Source organism: Argentina silus (assembly GCF_951799395.1).
Source record: "Argentina silus genome assembly, chromosome: 10".
NCBI lineage: Eukaryota > Metazoa > Chordata > Actinopteri > Argentiniformes > Argentinidae > Argentina > Argentina silus.
In genome coordinates, this window is record NC_139664.1 from 21,863,108 (window position 1) to 21,882,591 (window position 19,484).

Sequence of the window (19,484 nt, forward strand, 5' to 3'; positions counted from 1 at the left end):
ACAATGTTTATCGTGGATGAGGTAGATAGTAATCTATCATTTGATAAAATAAGTAATCATGAGAAATGTTGTTTAAACAAAACAAAACAAATAAAACAAAAATATCTACCATTAAGTTTGTGTTTCAGTGTTTCACTCCACAGGGAAAACCAAAACACAAGACATTAGTGTTGTTGAAGTTTTTAGAATGGCAAAATTAAAACAAACATCAGCCTGGAAACCACACCTGCACACGTGAATAGGGTTGATCATTGTGCTGCCAGTCAAAGGTGAATGTCCTCATTCAGCTTCCTCAAAGTTTTAATGTAACACAATAGATCGTTTCAAACCCTGACACATAAACATGGCTGTACTGAATCTCTCCTCAATCCACCTGCTGCTTCTTTTCTTCTCTCTGTCTGGAGTGGGTGAGTAACAATCCTGCTAGATCATATGAGGAATTGATTTGAGAAACAACCTTCCATCGTTTTATTCCCAAACAAACACATTCAGTAGGTATATAGCTTTGCAAAGTGTTTACAGTTATCGACACATCACAACACTGCTGAATACAGTAGATTAAAGGCACTTGGAATGGCAGATTTTCCACCAAGTTGTAAATGGGGATTTTTCTGTTTTGTGCACATAGGCTACAACAAGGTCTGTTTGGTTACTTTTAAGGGTGGCATTCCTGCAGTATTCTTTTGTGCTTACCAGTTAGATGATATAGTGGAAGAGGAAGTGGCCTCTTATGAAAGGAGAACACAATTAAAAAAATATTCCACTGACTTCTTCACTTCACAGATGGTTTCTTTTCTCACGCTGAGGTGAAGTGTCGGTTCAGTTCATTCGGGTACCCCTATGATATTGAGTACCTGGAACAGTTTTACTTCAACAAGATGTTTCTGGGACAATACAACGGCACTTCAGAGAAATGGACCGGCACCACAAAGAGCTCACAGCACATCGCAGAAGCGTTCAATAAAGACCCTGGTTTTCTGAGGCAGAAACGAAAAGACATGGAGAAGAATTGCAGGAGCAAAATCCCTGCAGTCTATGAATACGTGGATGCAGTAGGTAAGTTGAGGTCACTGAGGAAAAATTAACCGATATATAAAGAAATATATGTATATATTTAACCATTGAATAGGTCTGTTGTGCCCACCTAAAACCTCAGTCAATCAGTCAATCCTCAATGCTGCATTTAGGGTCTTTTGCGGCCCTGCTTCAGAAAGAAACTGAGGGAAATACTGAGCAGGTATATGTTTGGTGGTTTACACACATCATTGATTTGTTTATAATAGAACTTAAGCCTATCCATATTCTAATTGTAACACAATTAGACTTATTGTGAAACCTTGTTGTGGTCATCTGTGGCTCACTTGGTAGAGTATGATGCTAACAATGCTTAGGTTGGGGGTTTGATTCCCATTGGGACCATATATACTGAAAAATGTATGCACTCACTGCAATGTAAGTTGCTTTGGATAAAAGCGTCAGCTAAAATGACATATATTAAACAGACACACATATTGTATAAACACTACTAGTGTATATTCTTTCATTACTAAATTCTGTAAGCTATATTCCCAAAAACATAAAATGACCAATGTTGCCAATTGCCTCTGTGCCAATTACTAATTAAATCATGGACCCGTGCATGTCTTTGATAGGGTATAAAATCAAATAGGAGAATATCTTTGTGGTAATGTGAGAATTTAGTATTCAATTACCTGTTGTCGCACTAGATAGCAAAGTTATACACCTACCACCTGTGTAGCTTTCTACAGTGTGTTGAACTAGCCATTCGGGATCTAGGAGGGAACCTTGAGTCGCTAATCACAATGGCTATCAGGATTGACAACCGCATCCATGAGCGGGTGCGACAATGCTACATCGATGCCGCCCAGTTTTTCAACTTTCCAATCATCCCAAGCGTCCCGAGCCCAGTCCTGAGGAACCATTGCAGCCGCGAAGGTTGCTGCCACTACTGCGGAGACCTTAGCCATTTTCGTTCTTCCTGCCTGGAGGTGGCAGGAAAAGCCAAAGCTCGCCAATAGGAGGCCATGACGAGCTGTGCACTGACTCCCCGACCTTCTGGTCACCGTCTACTGCTACCCGTGACCTTGCATTGGAATAACCGCCAGCACTAACTCCAAGCTTTTGTGGACTCCAGAGCTGTTGACAACAGATCGACAAGGACTTTGTCAAGGAGCTATAGATCCCCTGCATGAACTGCCCCATCCCTCTGCAAATACTACAACGTCCCATCGGTTCTGGTCAGGTGGAGGCCCAGACAAGACCCATCCACTTACAGGTTGGGGAGAACCACGTGGAGACAATTCACTTTCTTTTGATCACTTCCCCCTCATCCTAGGGTATCCTTGGCTAGCGCAACACAACCCACATTTCCCCAGGGCCTTATTGGACTGGGTAGAGACCTGCTGGAATGACTGTCTCCGACCCCGGCCAAGATCCTCCTGTCTCCAGGGAGACTCAAGACCTCTCCACACTCCCTCCCGAATACCACGACCTCCATGAAGTCTTCAGTAAAAAGCGGGCCGTTACCCTACCTGCCATAGACCTCCTGTCTGGGTCCACACCTCCCCGGGGCCACCTGTAACCTCTCTCAGGACTGGAGGCCGTGGCCATGGAGATCTAAAAAAAAAAAAAAAAAAAAAGGATGGGGGCCTGCGACCTTGTACTGACATTTACATTTACGCCATTTAGTAGACGCCTTTATCCAAAGCGACGTACAACAAATACATTTGTTTAAGTAAGTGAATCATCTATCCAACAATCATCATAAGACAAAGTAATCAATGCTCACACCAGGGGCCAGGGGCCCTGATAGTTCTCTGCTGGTTTGGCTGGTGGTTGTCTAGGTAGAGAGTAGATTTTTTTTATCCTTTTCACTCAGAGCGTTCTGGTACCATGCAGCTACCTCTCTACTCTTTCTCTCCATCTGGAATCTCTGACCCCTACATAGCTGCACATTGTTACCCATGCAGTCCCCCATAGACCTGTTTTGGAGGGTCTGTCTTAGGTGACTAATCGTGTTGTCCTTTGCTTTAAGCAGATCAAAAAAAGTTCCTCTCTCCATCTTTACTTGTGAATTAATTAATGCTAATGAATCAGTTGAAAAGTTGAACGAAAAGGCCAATATTCTAAAATGACGTGGTCATATTTTTTCAAACTGTAAAATGATATGTATTGACAAATAACGTGTCCATTTAGATCGTTTGAAATATTGTTTTGCTCCCATATGTAATAGGGTATGCATGTGTAAATGTAGGCTAGTTATTGATTGGTGAAAATCAACTGTCTATCACAGCATATTGCATATCACCTGTTAAACAAGCAATACTGGTGACTTTTGATGGGAGAATAACCCCCCCCCCCTTTCAGCTCGTGGTTACATTCGTTGCCTAGCAGTTTTTGTATATATATATACTCTATATATATTCATATTATCCATTCAAACATTTGCAGTGAAATCCTGATTGGTAGGGACAAAGAACAACTTCATGTCATATTAAAATATCTCCACCTGCTCATTACCGGAGACCTGCCCTCCGCCTCTATGCTAACTGAAACTTTGCTGAACGAAATTACCAATTTAGCGACCATGCCCATCAAAACTTAGTGTTGCAGTGCTCGTTAGCAGAAGCAATTTGGAGACCTTAAGAGTATAAATTAGGCTGTTTGAGAGAAGCTTTGAACCCTAAGCAACCTGTCCAGTGGTGAGTACCTGTTGTTGGTTTCTGTGATAACTTAGTTTATTGGTATCATCTCTCTATGTTCATGGATCTCCAGCTGAGCCGTACGTCAAGCTGAGGTCAGTGAAGCCGGACAGTTCCAGACACCCTGCCATGCTTGTGTGCAGCGTTTATGACTTCTACCCCAAACCAATCAGGGTGACGTGGCTGAGGGATGGACAGGAAGTGATGTCAGATGTGACATCCACTACGGAGCTGGCCAATGGGGACTGGTATTATCAGATGCACTCCCACCTGGAATACACACCCACACCTGAGGAGAGAATCACCTGTATGGTGGAGCACGCCAGCTTCACTGAGCCCAAGCTGTATGACTGGGGTAAGAGTGGTTGATGTGTGCAACAAGGTTGTGTGTCAGTCTTGCATGTGTAATGTATGCGTAATTGCAGCCTCCTCCCATCCTGAGTCTGAGAGGAATAAGATATCGATCGGAGCTTCTGGGCTGCTGCTGGGGGTGGTATTTGTTGCTGCCGGATTGATCTACTACAGGAAGAAATCTACTGGTGAGGAGCTACCGGCCTCTGCACATATAGTCAGTAAATGCAGTCTATACTTCTGTAGGACTGTAGGAATTGGACATCAAAGACATTTATTCTATGTCCAAATATTCAGGCTAATCGTGTACAGTAAGTTAATGTCCATGATAAAATAGTACAAGATGTTTGTGATATTCCTAAGTTGTTTGATCCTATAAACCCAGTGCTTTTATGTCTCTTTTGGTAGAACACACGTTGGTGCCCAACAGTTAAGGTATGGCTCCCTCTAGTTCTTATGATGGAGACAAGAAATCAACTAGAGTTTGTGATGTGATGCATAAGGTCTAATTTTAAATCCAAATGTATTTCTATCCAATCATACGTTTCTCTCTGTCTGACAGGCCTCTTCAGAGAAGAGGAGGATCTATAACCAAAGCTCCTCTGGGGCCTTCTATGGGAATCAGAATTAGACAATTACATTTTATCATTCTGATAGAAAGACAGCCTCTACAACAGCGTACCCGACATGATCCACATCTACAGCTTTTGTGTCAATGACATTCTGAGGGGAAGTTACTGTGTATGGCTGGCCACTTGTTTGATTTTACTGCATCTGTATGAAATGATCTGCTTACTTCTGAGGCTGGGTTCTGAAACATGTTTCCTCCTATACTGTCCCAGTCATACATCAATGATATAGTAGTTATTTAAAATGCTCTTTAAGCATGATTATCAGATACAGTGGGGGAAATAATTATTTGATCCCCTGCTGATTTTGTTAGTTTGCCCGATTACAAAGAAATGAGCGGTCTATAATTTTTATGGTACTTTTAGTTTAACAAATAGAGACAGAATATCAACAAAGAAGTCCAGAAAAAACACATTATATTAAGTTATAAATTCATTTGCATTTGATCGAAGGAAATAAATATTTGATCCCCAAGCAAAACATGACTTAGTACTTGGTGGAAACCCTTGCTGGCAAGCACAGAAGTCAGACGTTTCTTATAGTTGGTCACCAGGTTTGCACACATCTCAGGAGGGATTTTGGTCCACTCCTCTTTACAGATCCTCTCCAAATCCTGAAGGTTTCAAGGCTTTTGCTTGGCAACTCGAAGCTTCAGCTCCCTCCACAGATTTTCAATAGGATTAAGGTCTGGAGACTAGCTAGGCCACTCCATGACCTTAGTGTGCTTCTTCTTGAGCCACTCCTTTGTTGCCTTGGCTGTATGTTTTGGGTCATTGTCATGCTGGAAGACCCATCCACGACCCATCCTCAGTGCTCTGGCTGAGGGAAGGAGGTTCTCGTCCAAGATCTTATGGTACATGGCCCCGTCCATTGGCCCCTCAATGCAGTGAAGTCGTCCTGTACCCTTAGCAGAGAAACAACCCCAAAGCATAATGTTTCCACCTCCGTGTTTGACGGTGGGGATGGTGTTCTTGGGATTGTAGCATTCAGCATTTCTCTCCCTCCAAACACGAAGAGTCGAATTTATGCCAAAGAGTTCAATTTTGGTCTCATCTGACCACATCACCTTCTCCCAAGCCTTCTCTGAATCATTTAGGTGTTCATTGGCAAACTTCAGATGGGCCTGTACATGTGCCTTCTTGAGCAGGGGGACCTTGCGGGCACTGCAGGATTTCAATCCGTTACGGTGTAGTGTGTTACCAATGGTTTTCTTGGTGACTGTGGTCCCAGCTGCCTTGAGATCATTACCAAGCTCCTCCCGTGTAGTTCTGGGCTGATCCCTCACCCTTCTCATGATCATCCTTACCCCACGAGGCAAGATCTTGCATGGAGCTCCAGGCCGAGGGCGATTGATGGTTATTTTGTATTTCTTCCATTTTCTAATAATTGCACCAACAGTTGTCTCCTTCTCACCAAGCTTCTTGCTGATGGACTTGTAGCCCATTCCAGCCTTGTGCAGGTCTACAACTCTTACCCTGATGTCCTTTGAATGTTCTTTGGTCTTGCCCATGGTGGTGGAGAGGTTGGAATGGAAGAGATTGATTCTATTGACAGGTGTCTTTTATACCCATAACAAGCAGAGATTAGGAGTACTTTTCCTAAAGTGACAGGACTAATCTGTGTGCCTCATGGGCATATAACCGGTCTGTATGAGCCAGAATTCTTGCTGGTTTGTAGGGGATCAAATACTTATTTCCTTCAATCAAATGCAAATTAATTTATAACTTTATATAATGTGTTTTTTCTGGACTTCTTTGTTGATATTCTGTCTCTATTTGTTCAACTAAAAGTACCATAAAAATTATAGACCGCTCATTTCTTTGTAATCGGGCTTAAGTTAATTAAAAAGTATTTTTCAGCAATGTGTTTGTGATGGATAACTGACATCTCATTATGCTGTTGTTTTAGTTAATAGTTGTCTACTGTTCCAAATACACTGGCAAGAGTTCTGATCTTTACTGGGCCAACTGTTTTTACAGACACTCTTTTTATACAGTTTGGAAAGTAAGTGGCTGCCCAGAGTAAAGTAACAAGTAAAGACAGATGACGACCAAATAGGATGGCTTTAGTGTTTGTCTTTTTGTCTTTTTGTCTTTTAAGTCTATTTGAATGAAAATACAGGTTTAGGGTTAGGTTTTCACAGCTGAGTTCTTTTTCCTGCCATGGCCATTGTTTTAGGATTTCATGAATCTAAATGTACATTCTTGCAGTGAGTGAAGAATAACATTGCAGAAAGAATAGGATCCATATTTGTTTGTTCTTTATTCACCCTTAGAAAGATAAGCATTCATTATTTTACTGCAAAAGACATATGGGCAGCTTGTGTACTTGGAGCAAATTTGAATAAAGTTTAAAGACTGCAGGGGACAAAGACATTACAGATTTCACCTTTACTGAGTGGACCCTGTGAAGGAAATTTACAAATGTATCCTTAGATGACCTTAATATCTGTGAGAAAAGAAGAAAAACAATTCCTAATATGAAAATGTGACAAACAGGCAAGTTCCTATCTGAACTCGCCACACACAGATCCACAAGGCTAGTTTTCAAGGCCATATTCCCTTTTCTCTGCACCAAATGTATTAATGCTTTGTATGCACTTTCCTTATCTAGTTTTGTATTCATATCTCTGTGTTTGTGCTGCTCTTAGTCAGTCAGTCAGCTACAGTGCTACTCTGATCCATACTCGAATGTGACTTATTCTGTATCTGTGTTCGCTGTTTGACTAACAATAAATAACACAAAGACAGTTGTCTGTTTCTCTCCAAGAATTTATTAAACTCGGTTTGATTTCCACCACAGACACCATGTGTACATCTGTGTTTTGTTAACTTTTTTTAGTTTTTAGCCTGTTTTTAGCCTGTTTTTAGCCTTTTTTATAGGTTTTAGCCTACATCAACACATGGGCCATTTGGAAGGAGATGTGTGTCCAAGTCCGTTCTATTGAATTTTGTTTTTTGTATTGCTTTTATTTTGAACAACTTTGTGAATCGAATGTGTTATAGTTGAATCACAGGTGCAGATATGAGCAACAGCAGCTGTGATCAATTAATAGGTTTATTACAATTGAGTAGTAACATGTTGCAACAAGGGACAATATCCAGAATCAGACTTAGAGAAATGGTCCAACCTCCAAAAGGAACAACACCACTTATTGGGCGATCAGCATTGTTCCTATGATAGATTTACTGTTTTTTTACATAAAACAAAAACCCCTCAGTTTACAGATGACATGTCAGAGGGTCACTATATGCTCTGCGACATTTATGCAATTTGTGTTGGTCAAACAAATCCATCATTTTATGTCACTATCTTACCAGCATATTTTTTGCATGTTGCTCACCTATTGTGGCTGAAGTTTTGTTTTATATCCAAACATGTCAGCCACTGTCATATTCACTGTCAATAAGCCTCGTTCCTAAATGTTTTTGCTTTTCTAATAGGACTGTAAATTGTCTCGCAGGATAGTGATGGGATCACAGTTTTGTAATTTAGCAGCAGATCAGTATAAAAACAACATGTACCACTGGGCTGTTGCTATGGATTCAAAGCTTCTCTCAAACAGCCTAATTCATACTCTTCAGAGTGACAGTACAAACCCATAGAGGTCAGGCTGCATACAGAAGAATATGCAGGTCAGTCATTGAATGGGTCTGTTGTGCCCCACCTAAAACCTATTAATCCTAAAAGTCAATCCTCAAGGCTGATTTAAGGGATTTGGGCACCCATGCTTAAGACAAAAGGCTGAGGAAACACTGATACAAGTATATGTTTGGTTGTTTACACACATAATCTTTTGTATATAATAGAACTTAAAGGGTCTGGCAAGTCAATTGCCTGATTGCCTTGTAATTATGTTATTTGGGGACTTGTATGCATGTAATAAGCACCAAAAAGGAATGAGGAATATACTGTATTACATTGCAATTACGAGATACTGTTTATCAATCGAAATATTTCCCCATTTTCCCTGACATACCATCACTGGGCTTAAATTGGGCAGGATCAACGCAGGGAGAAACCTTTCATCATGTGTCTCTGCTTGTTGCATGCACCGATCAGAAAGTTGTCTCTGCACATTATTATTATCCTCTGCCCACAGCAGTAGTCAAATAAAACTTCTTTATCTGCCTCTTAACGTCTGAGACACATTCTTTTCAACCCATTTGTCTAATCTAATCTATATCTATCAACAATGGACTAGTCTGTCTGTGGTAATGTGAGAATTGAGCATTCAATTACCAGTTGTCCCCACTAGATGGCATAGTTATACATCTACCACCTGTGTAGCTTACTACAGTCTTTAAGGTCAGTCTACAGTTTGTGAGTGATGATGACAGACAAAGAGCCATTCGGCTTAGTTCAGTTGGAAGCCAAACCTACAGTTTAATGAGAAATCTACTCAGCCCTGACAAGCCTGGACAAAAATCATTTGTTGAGCTTGTGGACTTGCTGAAAGAACATTTCAACCCACAAGATTCAAGATTCAAGATTCAAGATTCAAGATTCAAGATTCAAGATTCAAGATGGTTTTATTGTCATATGCACAACAATTACAGAGCAATCGCTGGCAATGAAATTCTTAAGTCTTGGGCTCCTCCAACAGTGCAATAAGAAGTGTAAATAATAAAAAATAAAAGAAACAACAACAATAACAATAATTACCTAAATACAAAACTAAATAAATGTAAATGTAAATGTAAAATGTAAAAAGTGAAATGTAAACAGACGTTTTTATCCAGATGTCGACTGGTATAAAGTGGCATTTTATAAAGTGGCATGTTATAAAGTGGCATAGTTAAAGTGTCATTGTGGTGAGCTAAGTAGCTCAGGAGTTCAACAGTCTTATTGCCTGTGGGATGAAACTGTCCCTGAGTCTGGTGGTGTGAGACCGGATGCTGCGGTAGCGTCTGCCAGACGGGAGCAGCTGAAACAGTTTGTTGCTGGGGTGATGAGGGTCTTTAATAATCCGGTTAGTCTTCTTCCTGCAGCGCTGAGTGTAGAGGTCCTCCATGGATGGCAGCTCCGTCCTGGTAATGTGCTGGGCAGCTTTCACCACCCTCTGTAATGTCTTACGGTTGAGGGCGGAGCAACTGCCGTACCAGGCGGTGATGCAGCCAGTCAGGATACTCTCTATGGTGCACCTGTAGAAGTTGCAGAGTATCCTGGAGTCCATGTTGAACCTCCGCAGCCTGCGGAGGAAGAAGAGCCGCTGTCTTGCCGTCTTTGTGATGGCGTCGGTGTGGTGAGTCCAGGTCAGGTCCTCGCAGATGTGGACCCCGAGGAACTTGAAGCTGCTGACTCTCTCTACTGCCGTCCCGTTGATGGTGATAGGGGCGTGCCCGGCTCCCTGCCGCTTCCTGTAGTCCACAATCAGCTCCTTAGTTTTGCTGAGGTTGAGCTGGAGGTTGTTGTCCTGGCACCAAGATGTCAGGGCTCTCACCTCCTCTCTGTACGCCGTCTCGTCGCCGTCGGTGATCAGGCCGATGACGGTCGTGTCGTCAGCAAACTTGATGATGGTGTTGGAGCTGTGTGTGGCCACGCAGTCATGTGTGAACAGGGAGTAGAGGAGAGGGCTGAGCACGCAGCCCTGGGGTGCGCCGGTGTTGAGAGTCAGGGTGGATGATGTGGCGCCTCCCTACCCCAGTGAAATTGTGCAATTAAATTCAAGGAACAGAAATAAGGATGAGAGTGTTCTGGACTATGTGGTAAACTAGCACAAGATTGCAATTATGGAGACAATCTGAAGGAAATGCTGAGAGATAGGTTAGTCTGTGGCATAAATGATGATCACATTCAACGTAGATTATTATCTGAGACTGACCTTACTTTGATGGAGCATTGAAACTTGCTCAAGCCATTGAGACTGAGAACAAGGATGTACAAGAAATCCATGGTCATTGTTCAGACAGTGCAAATGTTGTTTGGAAGCAAGGACAGGCTAATGTGCACAATCTAGGCATATATCAAAGTAGGAAACCACAAAGTGAGCACATGAAAGCATGTTACAGATCAAAGGCGACCACATGGCAAGTGAGTCCCAAAATGTACACAGGTGAAAAAGTAGACACATTAGGTGCAGCTAATGTAACTGTGCAGCTTAAGGACACAGTGAGAAAGTGTATTTGTATCCGGCACCGGACCAAACCTTCTAGGTTGAGGCTGGATAAAATAGCTAAAATTAGACTGGGGAGCAGTAAATCAGATAGATGAGGGAAAACAGTTGAGTTGAGTAAACATGAAAATGTATTCAAGGATGAACTTGGAACAGTGAAAGGCCCCCCAGCTAAGATATACTGTTCGTGGACAAAGAGACATCGGCAAGGTTTTTCAAACCAAGACCTGTACCCTATGCAATGAAACCCAAGGCTGAGGCAGAACATGACCATCTCTTGAAAGAGATCATCATCAAGCCAGTGAAGTTTTCTGAATGGGCAGCTCCCATAGTGCCTGTTTTGAAACCAGACAATACAATAAGAATCTGTGGGGGTTACAAACTGACTGTTAACCATGCTTCCAAGTTAGAGCAGTATCCCATACCAAGAGAGACAATCTTTTTGCAAACCTGGCAGGAGGAGAGAAATACTCAAAACTGGATATGAGTCATGTGTACCAGCAGATCACACTGGACGAGGAATCAAAGAGGTATGTAACAGTAAATACACACACGGGTTTGTTTACTTATAACCCTTTAGCTTTTGATGTGTCTTCCAGTCCAGCTATCTTCCAAAGGACCATTGAAGGTGTACTGCAAGGGATTCCCCATGTTGCCATCTACCTGGATGACATTTTGGTGACTGGGAGGACGGACCAGGAGCACCTGCGCACTCTGGCAGAGGTACTGCAGAGGTTAGAGGATGCCGGGCTACAGCTCAACAGGAGTAAGTGTACTGTCCTCAGGCACGAGGCAGTATTCTAGGGACACAGAGTGGACGCTACAGGAGTCCACCCAATCAAAGACAGAATCCGCCTGCTCCTACTAATGTGACTGAGTTGAAAGCTTACCTACAGTAGGGTTGCTAAACTATTATAACAGGTTCTTGCCAAACTTGTCTACAGTGTTAGAGCCTCTTCACACACTACCATGCAAAGAGACACGGTGGCAGTGGGGGAAAGAGCATAAGGCTGCGTTTGCTGAGTCAAAAAAACTGATGCAGTCGTCAGATGTGCTGGTGCACTACAATGGCGAGAAAGACCTAATTTTCTTGTGTGATGCGTCACCCTATGAGGTAGGGGCAGTTCTGTCACATCGTATGCAGGACGTAACTGAGAGACCAATAGCGTTTATGTCAAGAACTCTAACACCAGCAGAAAATAACTATTCCCAGTTAGACAAAGGGGTTAGCAGTAATGTTTGGTGTTCAGAGGTTCCACAAGTACATATATGGCAGGAAGTTTACTATATGCACAGATCCTAAACCAAGCTAGATGATGAGATAGAAAATGTTGTCAAAAAGAACATTTAAAGACACCAGCAGCCGCACCTCTCCAGCCCTGGGAATGGCCAGAGAAATCATGGAAAAGATTGCACATGGATTACGCAGGTCCGTTCATGGGAAAAATGTTCCTGGTAATCATAGATGCTCATTCAAAATGGATGGGTATCAATGTGTATCCTGTCAACTCTGCTTCATCCACTACTACGATATATTGCCTACGACGGAGCTGCAGCATTCAAGGGTTACCTGAGATCATTGTGAGCGACAATGCAACGTGTTTGGTGAGTACAGAAACAAAAGAGTTCATGAGAAACAATGGCATTGTGCATGTGACGTATGCTCCATACCATCCTTCTTCAAATGGACTTGCTGCAGTACAGACATTTAAAGAAATTATGAAGAAAAGTGCAGAAGGGTTCTGTTCCAGAATAACACCTCGTTAATTTTGTTAATTTAGTCATTTGCACTAACTTTGTCTCTCTGCCTCTCTCTCTCTGTACCTCTCTCACAGGTGATCCACATACAGTAGCCAGTATCTCTTAATTGGGCATGCTCTTCATAGCCCCAATTTGGATCCCCTCTCCCCTCTCCAAGCCTTTATGAAATGAAATAAACTATAATATAACAAACTACAACTATAATAAACTTTATTTTTAGTTCAAACTAATATACTGTGTCTTTGTTTTCATTCACCTTTTTATGTCATTTGTATCAAAATGTACCTAGTTAGTAAGTTAGTTTTAAATTACTGATTGGTAGTATTAGTTAGTTAGATAAGTTAGTTATGTAATAAGACTAACAAATGGAAACTCCAGACTCTGTCACTTGAAACACAGCATGGTAATTTTTTCAATTGTTCTGTTGGTGCCCTGTGAAATATGCATTGTGAAACTGTACCATAGCTTAGCATAGCTTAGTATGGCTACTCGCAGCTATATTAAATATTGATGTTGTTAAGTAAAAGTTGTCATGTGGTAATTATTCAAACAGAAGATGTACTGTATGTCCTATAGATTACATTTTGTCTATTTCCTTCACTTTGTCTTCAATGGTTAAGTCATGTAAGGCCTTTGCATCTCTAGTGCCCTGTGTAAATAATGGGACAGTGAAGCATTTTTTCTTCTTTTGGCTCTACACTCCAAACAAATAAAACATTCAGCAATTACAACATTTTGATGTATAGTCTCCCACGGTTCCAAAAGTAATGGGACAACTGGCTTGAGAGGTGTTTTGGTAAGTCAGGTATGTTCCGTCACATCATTTGTGCAGGCATACGAGAGCTGTCAATGTCTAGTATTGATTCTAGGCTTTGCGTTTGCTATTGGTATCTGTCAACATGAGGACCAAAGCAGTGTCAATGAAAGTCAAGCGTTTATAAGGCAAAAAAACTCAAACTATCAGTCCATCCGCAGAATACGTCACCAGCCGAACTACAGAGGCGTCACTGCAAGGTGCAAACCACTAGTTATCCTCAAAAGGATGGTCACTTAGAGTTTGCTAAAAAGTACCTAAAAAGCCTGTGATGGTTTGGAAAAAGAGTCATTGCAAGTGGAAAGTTTGGAGAAAAAAGGATCTTCACAAGATTTACAGCATACCACCTTATCTGTGAAACATGGTGGATGGAGTGTTAATGTTATGGCATGTATAGCTGCCACTCGAACTGGCTAACTTTCTCATTGATGTAACTGCTGACAGCAGCAGCAGAATGTATATTCTGAAGTGTACAGACACATCTTGTCTGCTCAAGTACAAGAAAATGCCTCCAAATTCATTGGATGGCGCTTCGTCATACTGTACAGTAAGACAATGACCCGACACATACTGCCATAGCAACTAGAGAGTTTTTCAGGGCCAAAAAGTGTAAAGTTCTTGACTAGCCAAGTCAATCTTCAGATTTAAATCCAATTTAACATGTATTTCATTTCCTGATGATAAGTCTGCAGTACAAGCTTGACAGAGCATCACCAAAGAAGGTACCCAGCATAGGGTGGGTTAAATGGGTGGCAGACTTCAGGCAGTTATTGCATGCAAAGACTTGTCGACCAAATACTGAACATGAGTGCTTGATTTGGACATTATATGAATCTGTCCCATTACTTTTGGTGCCATAAAATAGGGGGACTCTATGGATCAAGATTGTTGTCATTTCTAAATGGTGAAACCAATATGTACACAAATGCCATCAAATAAAAGCTGAGAATCTATACATGGACCTCATAGTAATTGTTTGATTGAAAAGTGTTGAAAAGATTGATTGAAAAGTGTTGTTGTTTCTAAATGGTAAAACCAATATTTACACAAATACCCTCAAATAAAAGTTGACAATCTGTATTTAACCTCATCTGAATTGTTTGAATTCAAATTGAAACATTTGGAGTATAAATACTTACGCAGGGCACTGTATAAAAATATACAATAGCAAATAGTAAAAAAAAGCAGTAATAGTAAAAAAAGTTTTTTTTAAAAAAAAGTTGTAATATCCAATCAAAATATAGACAAAAATCGCACCACCATCACCAATCACCAAGAGAGTGATCCCTGCTATACAACAACTTATGAGCTGGAAAGATAGACACGGGACAATGAGTCTGCAAAGCGAGTCAGCTTGGGGTGGATCCACACACACACACACACACACACACACACACACACACACTCACACACACACACACACACACACACACACACACACACACACACACACATACACGTCTTCACATGCTTTATCCCAAACACAGCAGTCTTACCATGGATGCCAGGTTCCTCTGCAGCATCTTGAGCCTCCTACTGTCTTTCATCGAAGGTAAGCAAGCCACAGGGTAACACACTTTATGCTGTAAAGCCAGGGCTCAAATACTTGCCAAACGGGCTAGTATTGGGTCAGACACACTTTTCAGTGGTTTCGAATCTACAAAAAGGACAATCTTCCTTTGTCAGTCCGAAAATATCAGGGTCTGACATGCCTTTGTTCTTTTGGGGTTCTTTTTTTTGTAAATTCTGTTTGTTTCATCTCTGGCAGTGTCGACCCACACGTTTTGCTATGTTCATCATATCCCAGAGTCTACCTTTAAAGGTTGTCTTGACTAAAACTATAGTTGTTGCAAAATGCGTTGTTGCACCCTATCTACAGCGTGTACCAAGTACGGTATATGCTCTAGATAGAGTGCAAGAACGCATTTTGGAACACAGCCTATATTTCTCTCAAGATTCATTTGATTAAGATATTTGTCTTTGATATAAAATAAGCCCTCTGCTCAGTGAACAAAAAAAGGGCTATAGTTGGATTTTTCTTGGAGTTGAATGTCAAACAGGAAACAAAGGTTTTTGATCTCAACTGCTATGCTTTACCCAGGACTAAGCTTTCATGAAGTGACAGCTTACAACTAGCCCATAATGACTTTAAAGTTATAATAAGTGTGTATACTTTGTTGGTATAGTATATAATTAATTTCCAACTTGTAAATGAATACTTAGAATTTCACAGTAGATAGCAGTATATCACCATACCTGCAAGTATTAGACCAGAATTAGCATAGAGAAGAGCAAGAAGTGTGCTCTGAATGTGAGATAAGTTGTACATGAGGTGCTAAATAAATATACCAGGATTAATGTTAATGTTAATGTCTGTTGTGTCTTCATCTAACGTATAAAACACAGGTTTAATACATAAGAGCAGAAGTATCTTAAAAGTCAAAATACTGCACAGACAAACCCCTGTCCATTCACAATGAGTCATGGGAAACAACATGTACAGCTATTATTTTTAGCAACTGCATCATGGAATATATGTCTGAATGTGTCAAAAGCCTTATTTGATATAGTTTTTTCCTTTTTTTTGGTGGTATGCATCAGAGTGCAGCTTTAAAGGACAATGTCACCAATTGTCACGACTCAACAGCAAGTTATTAATGGTCTTTATTGTCTAAAGCCAGGAAGTTTAACAACATTTTTAGCAAATAATTAGTGAAGTGCTTGCTTCAGCAAGTCCAACTATTGTTCTTCGACATAATAATAATAAGTATGCCAATGAACAATTATTGGACTGGCTGAAGCAAGCCCACCTAATAATAATAATAATAATAATAATAATAACAAGTATTATTAGGTGGGCTAGCTTCAACAAGTCCAACTATTGTTCTTCGACATACTTATTATTATTATTATTATTATTATTATTATTCCAATTCTTCCTAGTGCGACTCCTCCTACAACTTTTAAGCTATTCACACCAATCCAACTTTAAAACATGCAGAGAGGTCGCTTTGCTATGACTTTTTCCTTTTGCTGCACTTACACCTGTTAAACTATTCATACCATTTCAACTGTAAAATGAATATGAATCTCCATCTTAAACTTGTTAAACTATTAATCTTTTTGGAACTCTTTTTGTAAGTTTCATCCAGTTAACATGGTGTAACATCATGTTGATTTAGGTCAACATTCTGTGAGCTCCTTTGTTACTGCAACTGGTATGGTACTTTCAGGACTCAAAAACAACAGGAGACCTGCAGAACACATTAGTAGAATCATTACATAACAATGCACTCTCTTGGCTACCAGTTCTACCCCACTGAAACCACTCAACATTCTATCTATGACCTTTTAACATACTATCTATCTGACGTTCTATCTTTCCAACCTTATAACCTTTCAACTACCTAGTCATCATCCTTTCACCAGTCACTTCTGCTTCACTCAGTATAGCCCATACTAATTAACCTCTTAATTGTATTGATGTATCTATACCTCCCCTCTCTCATCTATCCATCCTCTCTTTCATCTATCCATACATCCATCCAACCAGCCTCTAACCATTCAAAAACCCTCTCTAACTTAACCGCTGCCACAATAAGACCATCTCACTCTCTTTCAACTACCCTGCAAATCTATCTATCGACCTATCCAAACATCTTCAAGCATGTTCCACTACCAAAATAAGACTTTGTAAGCCCACAAAGTTTATTCTGGAACCTATTTTTCTATACCCCCCTCCCCCCCCTGCAGCCTCAGCTTCCCAAGACGATGGCTGGTCCATGAAGGTGCCCCCGGAGGTGAGGGCTAGGGAGGGCTACCCGGTGGTGCTCCCCTGCTCCTTCACCCACCCCCACCACATGCTGCACTCCTCCCTGCAGGTGGTGTGGCGTCTGGGCCACGGCCAAGGCTCATCTGTGCTCTTCCAATGCTCCAGCCCCAGCGGGACCAAGACCTGTCAGCCTGGGCACCTGCAGGACCAGCGCTACCGCCTGGAGGGCAACCCTCGTGAGCATGACCTCTCCCTACGCATCAACAGCGCCGCCCTGCAGGACAACGGACGCTACTACTGCCGTGTTGAAGTGCCTGGGCATGCCCATGCCAGCTATGAGGACAAGATGGGCACAAGGCTTCGAGTGGAGGGTAAGGGCAAAGATTGAAATGTTGGGTGCAGGCATTGTTACACAGCATTAAAGTGAAAACTTAAAGAGATGAGTCATGACCTCAGTACAGAAGGTTGGAGTGTTTGGCATAATAATAGGAGACACGTTTTGAACAATGTAGGATGGTTAAATATCTGGTACTATAGATTAGGTGTATTGTTTAGGAGAACTGTTTGAAATCTGAGAGAGTAACCAAATGGGTGATATCGTTGATATCGGTACGTGTTTGTTCATCTGCCCTTGTTTGTGTATATGTGCGTATATGTGTGTATATATATGTGCGTGTGTGTGTGTATATGTGTGTGTGTGTGTGTGTGTGTGTGTGTATATTTTCTTTTTTGTGTTTGCCGTGACTGTCATTGTTAGCTGCCCCTCGGATCTTGGGCTTGTGGGTGGAGGGCAATGAAGACACTGGCTACAAGGCGCGGTGTCTCGTACAGGGCTCCCCTTTACCGGACGTCCAGTGGCTGGGGTCAGACAAGCTCCTGGAGGGGGCTGACACATCCCCCCTCTCCCAGGAGTCCCCAGGGCAGCACCACACCACCAGCCAGCTCCGAGACGTCCTCCCTGGACAGCAGTACACCTGCATTGCCTCCAATCCCCTGGGAAAGGACCAGGCCACCCTGTACGTGCTGCCCCCCAGACTAGTGGAGGTCACCGGGGAGGCGCCTCCATTCCTGCTCCTTCTCTCACTTTCTCTGGGGACCAAGGTGATCCTGCTACTGGGAATGGGAGCCTGGATGGTGCATGGAGGGAGACTGTCATGGTGCAGATGCTGGTTCAGATGACATTGAGTGAATTGAGTTGAGAATTGCTGGTGCCACTTATAGGCAATTTTGGCATGTAATTCAGACAATGCTATTATTGGGTTATTGGAGAGGATGCAGCTAACTGTTAGCAAAGTAGAGAACAGATAAGCAGAGACTTTTTCACTACTGGTGTATGAGGATACTACTGGCTTCCCTTTAATTCAATATACATTTATATGAAATCCATCTCCGTCTTTTATTCTATAATTTAGGATGCGGAACAGGGTTGGGGTGAATTAGATTTCATTGACTAAACCACACAATCACTACACCACTTTACATCCGTGAGACTAGCAGATACAGAGTTGATACTATATTATATTCAATGTTACCTGCTAGACCAGAGTTGATAGACTATATTGTAGTCATGGTTACCTGCTACATCAGCGTGTGCCTAAAGTGTAGACGTTGCGTGGCCGTTGTAGCAATGTAAAGAAATATGTTTTTTTTTTCTGATTCACACACATAAACTCCATACACAGTGCCTTCAATGCTTTTTGGATGCTTAAAAACATATTCACTCAGCTTCACAGTAAGGTAATGTAATATGAACATGACAGTAGTGCATGCATATCATACATGCACGTGGTGCCTGTGTGATAAACTAAAATACAGCTCATGTCAGTTTAACCATTTATGCAAAGGATTGTCGACCAAATACTAAACATGAGTGATTAATTTGAACATTTGATAAATCTGTCCCATTACTTTTGGGTACCCTGAAATAGGGGGACTATGCATAATAAGTGGTGTAATTTCAGAATGGTGGAACCAAAATGTACACATATACCATCAAATAAAAGCTGAGAATCTCTACTTTAACCTCATAGTAATGTGTTAGTAATGTGTTAGTGTTTGATTTAAAATCCAAACGTTTGGAATGTAGAGCCAAATGAAGAAAAAATCACTGTCCCATTATTTACGCAGGGCACTGTATATCATATCGACCATCTCTACTACGTGAAGTCCTCTACCAGTACCTGAGCAGGCTAGACCCTTACAAGACATAAACACAACCTGCAAAAGATAATGAACAAAACAACGAGTTAGGTCAGAGCTTTAGACATTTAGACGTTTTTAACTTCCCTGTTTCTGATGGTACCGGCATGGGCACACCAC

General features: G+C 41.5%; 2 protein-coding genes across 3 annotated transcripts in view; both read left to right on the forward strand.

Annotated features, from left to right (window-relative positions):
• LOC310811357 (sialic acid-binding Ig-like lectin 15) overlaps positions 1-18,344 on the forward strand; it is a gene marked incomplete at both ends in the record, with an annotated part of 29,074 nt that extends 10,730 nt beyond the window's left edge. The window contains 2 exons of the mRNA XM_083679477.1: positions 17,147-17,536; positions 17,923-18,344. Of these exons, the coding sequence (XP_083535603.1) occupies positions 17,147-17,536; positions 17,923-18,344 (812 nt within the window). The remainder of the gene's footprint in view (positions 1-17,146; positions 17,537-17,922) is intronic.
• LOC310810536 (H-2 class II histocompatibility antigen, E-S beta chain-like) lies at positions 294-4,775 on the forward strand. Of its 2 annotated transcripts, XM_083678331.1 has the most exons (6): positions 294-407; positions 784-1,056; positions 3,796-4,077; positions 4,148-4,261; positions 4,482-4,508; positions 4,636-4,775. In XM_083678331.1, the coding sequence occupies exons 1-5, from the start codon at positions 344-346 to the stop codon at positions 4,505-4,507; spliced, it is 759 nt and encodes a 252-aa protein (XP_083534457.1). In that variant the 5' UTR covers positions 294-343; the 3' UTR covers position 4,508; positions 4,636-4,775. The 2 variants fall into 2 exon arrangements, with proteins under 2 accessions (XP_083534457.1, XP_083534456.1); XM_083678330.1 differs by lacking the exons at positions 4,482-4,508; positions 4,636-4,775 and having other exon boundaries at positions 4,148-4,439.
• Positions 18,345-19,484: the final 1,140 nt, after the last annotated feature.

Bases quoted from the DNA above. Each gene is read 5' to 3' on its own strand.
- LOC310810536 (XM_083678330.1), top strand. From the start codon at position 344: ATGGCTGTACTGAATCTCTCCTCAATCCACCTGCTGCTTCTTTTCTTC. The intron at 1,057-3,795 runs GTAAGTTGAGGT...ATGGATCTCCAG, and splicing joins TGAATACGTGGATGCAGTAG to CTGAGCCGTACGTCAAGCTG. The intron at 4,078-4,147 runs GTAAGAGTGGTT...GCGTAATTGCAG, and splicing joins GCCCAAGCTGTATGACTGGG to CCTCCTCCCATCCTGAGTCT.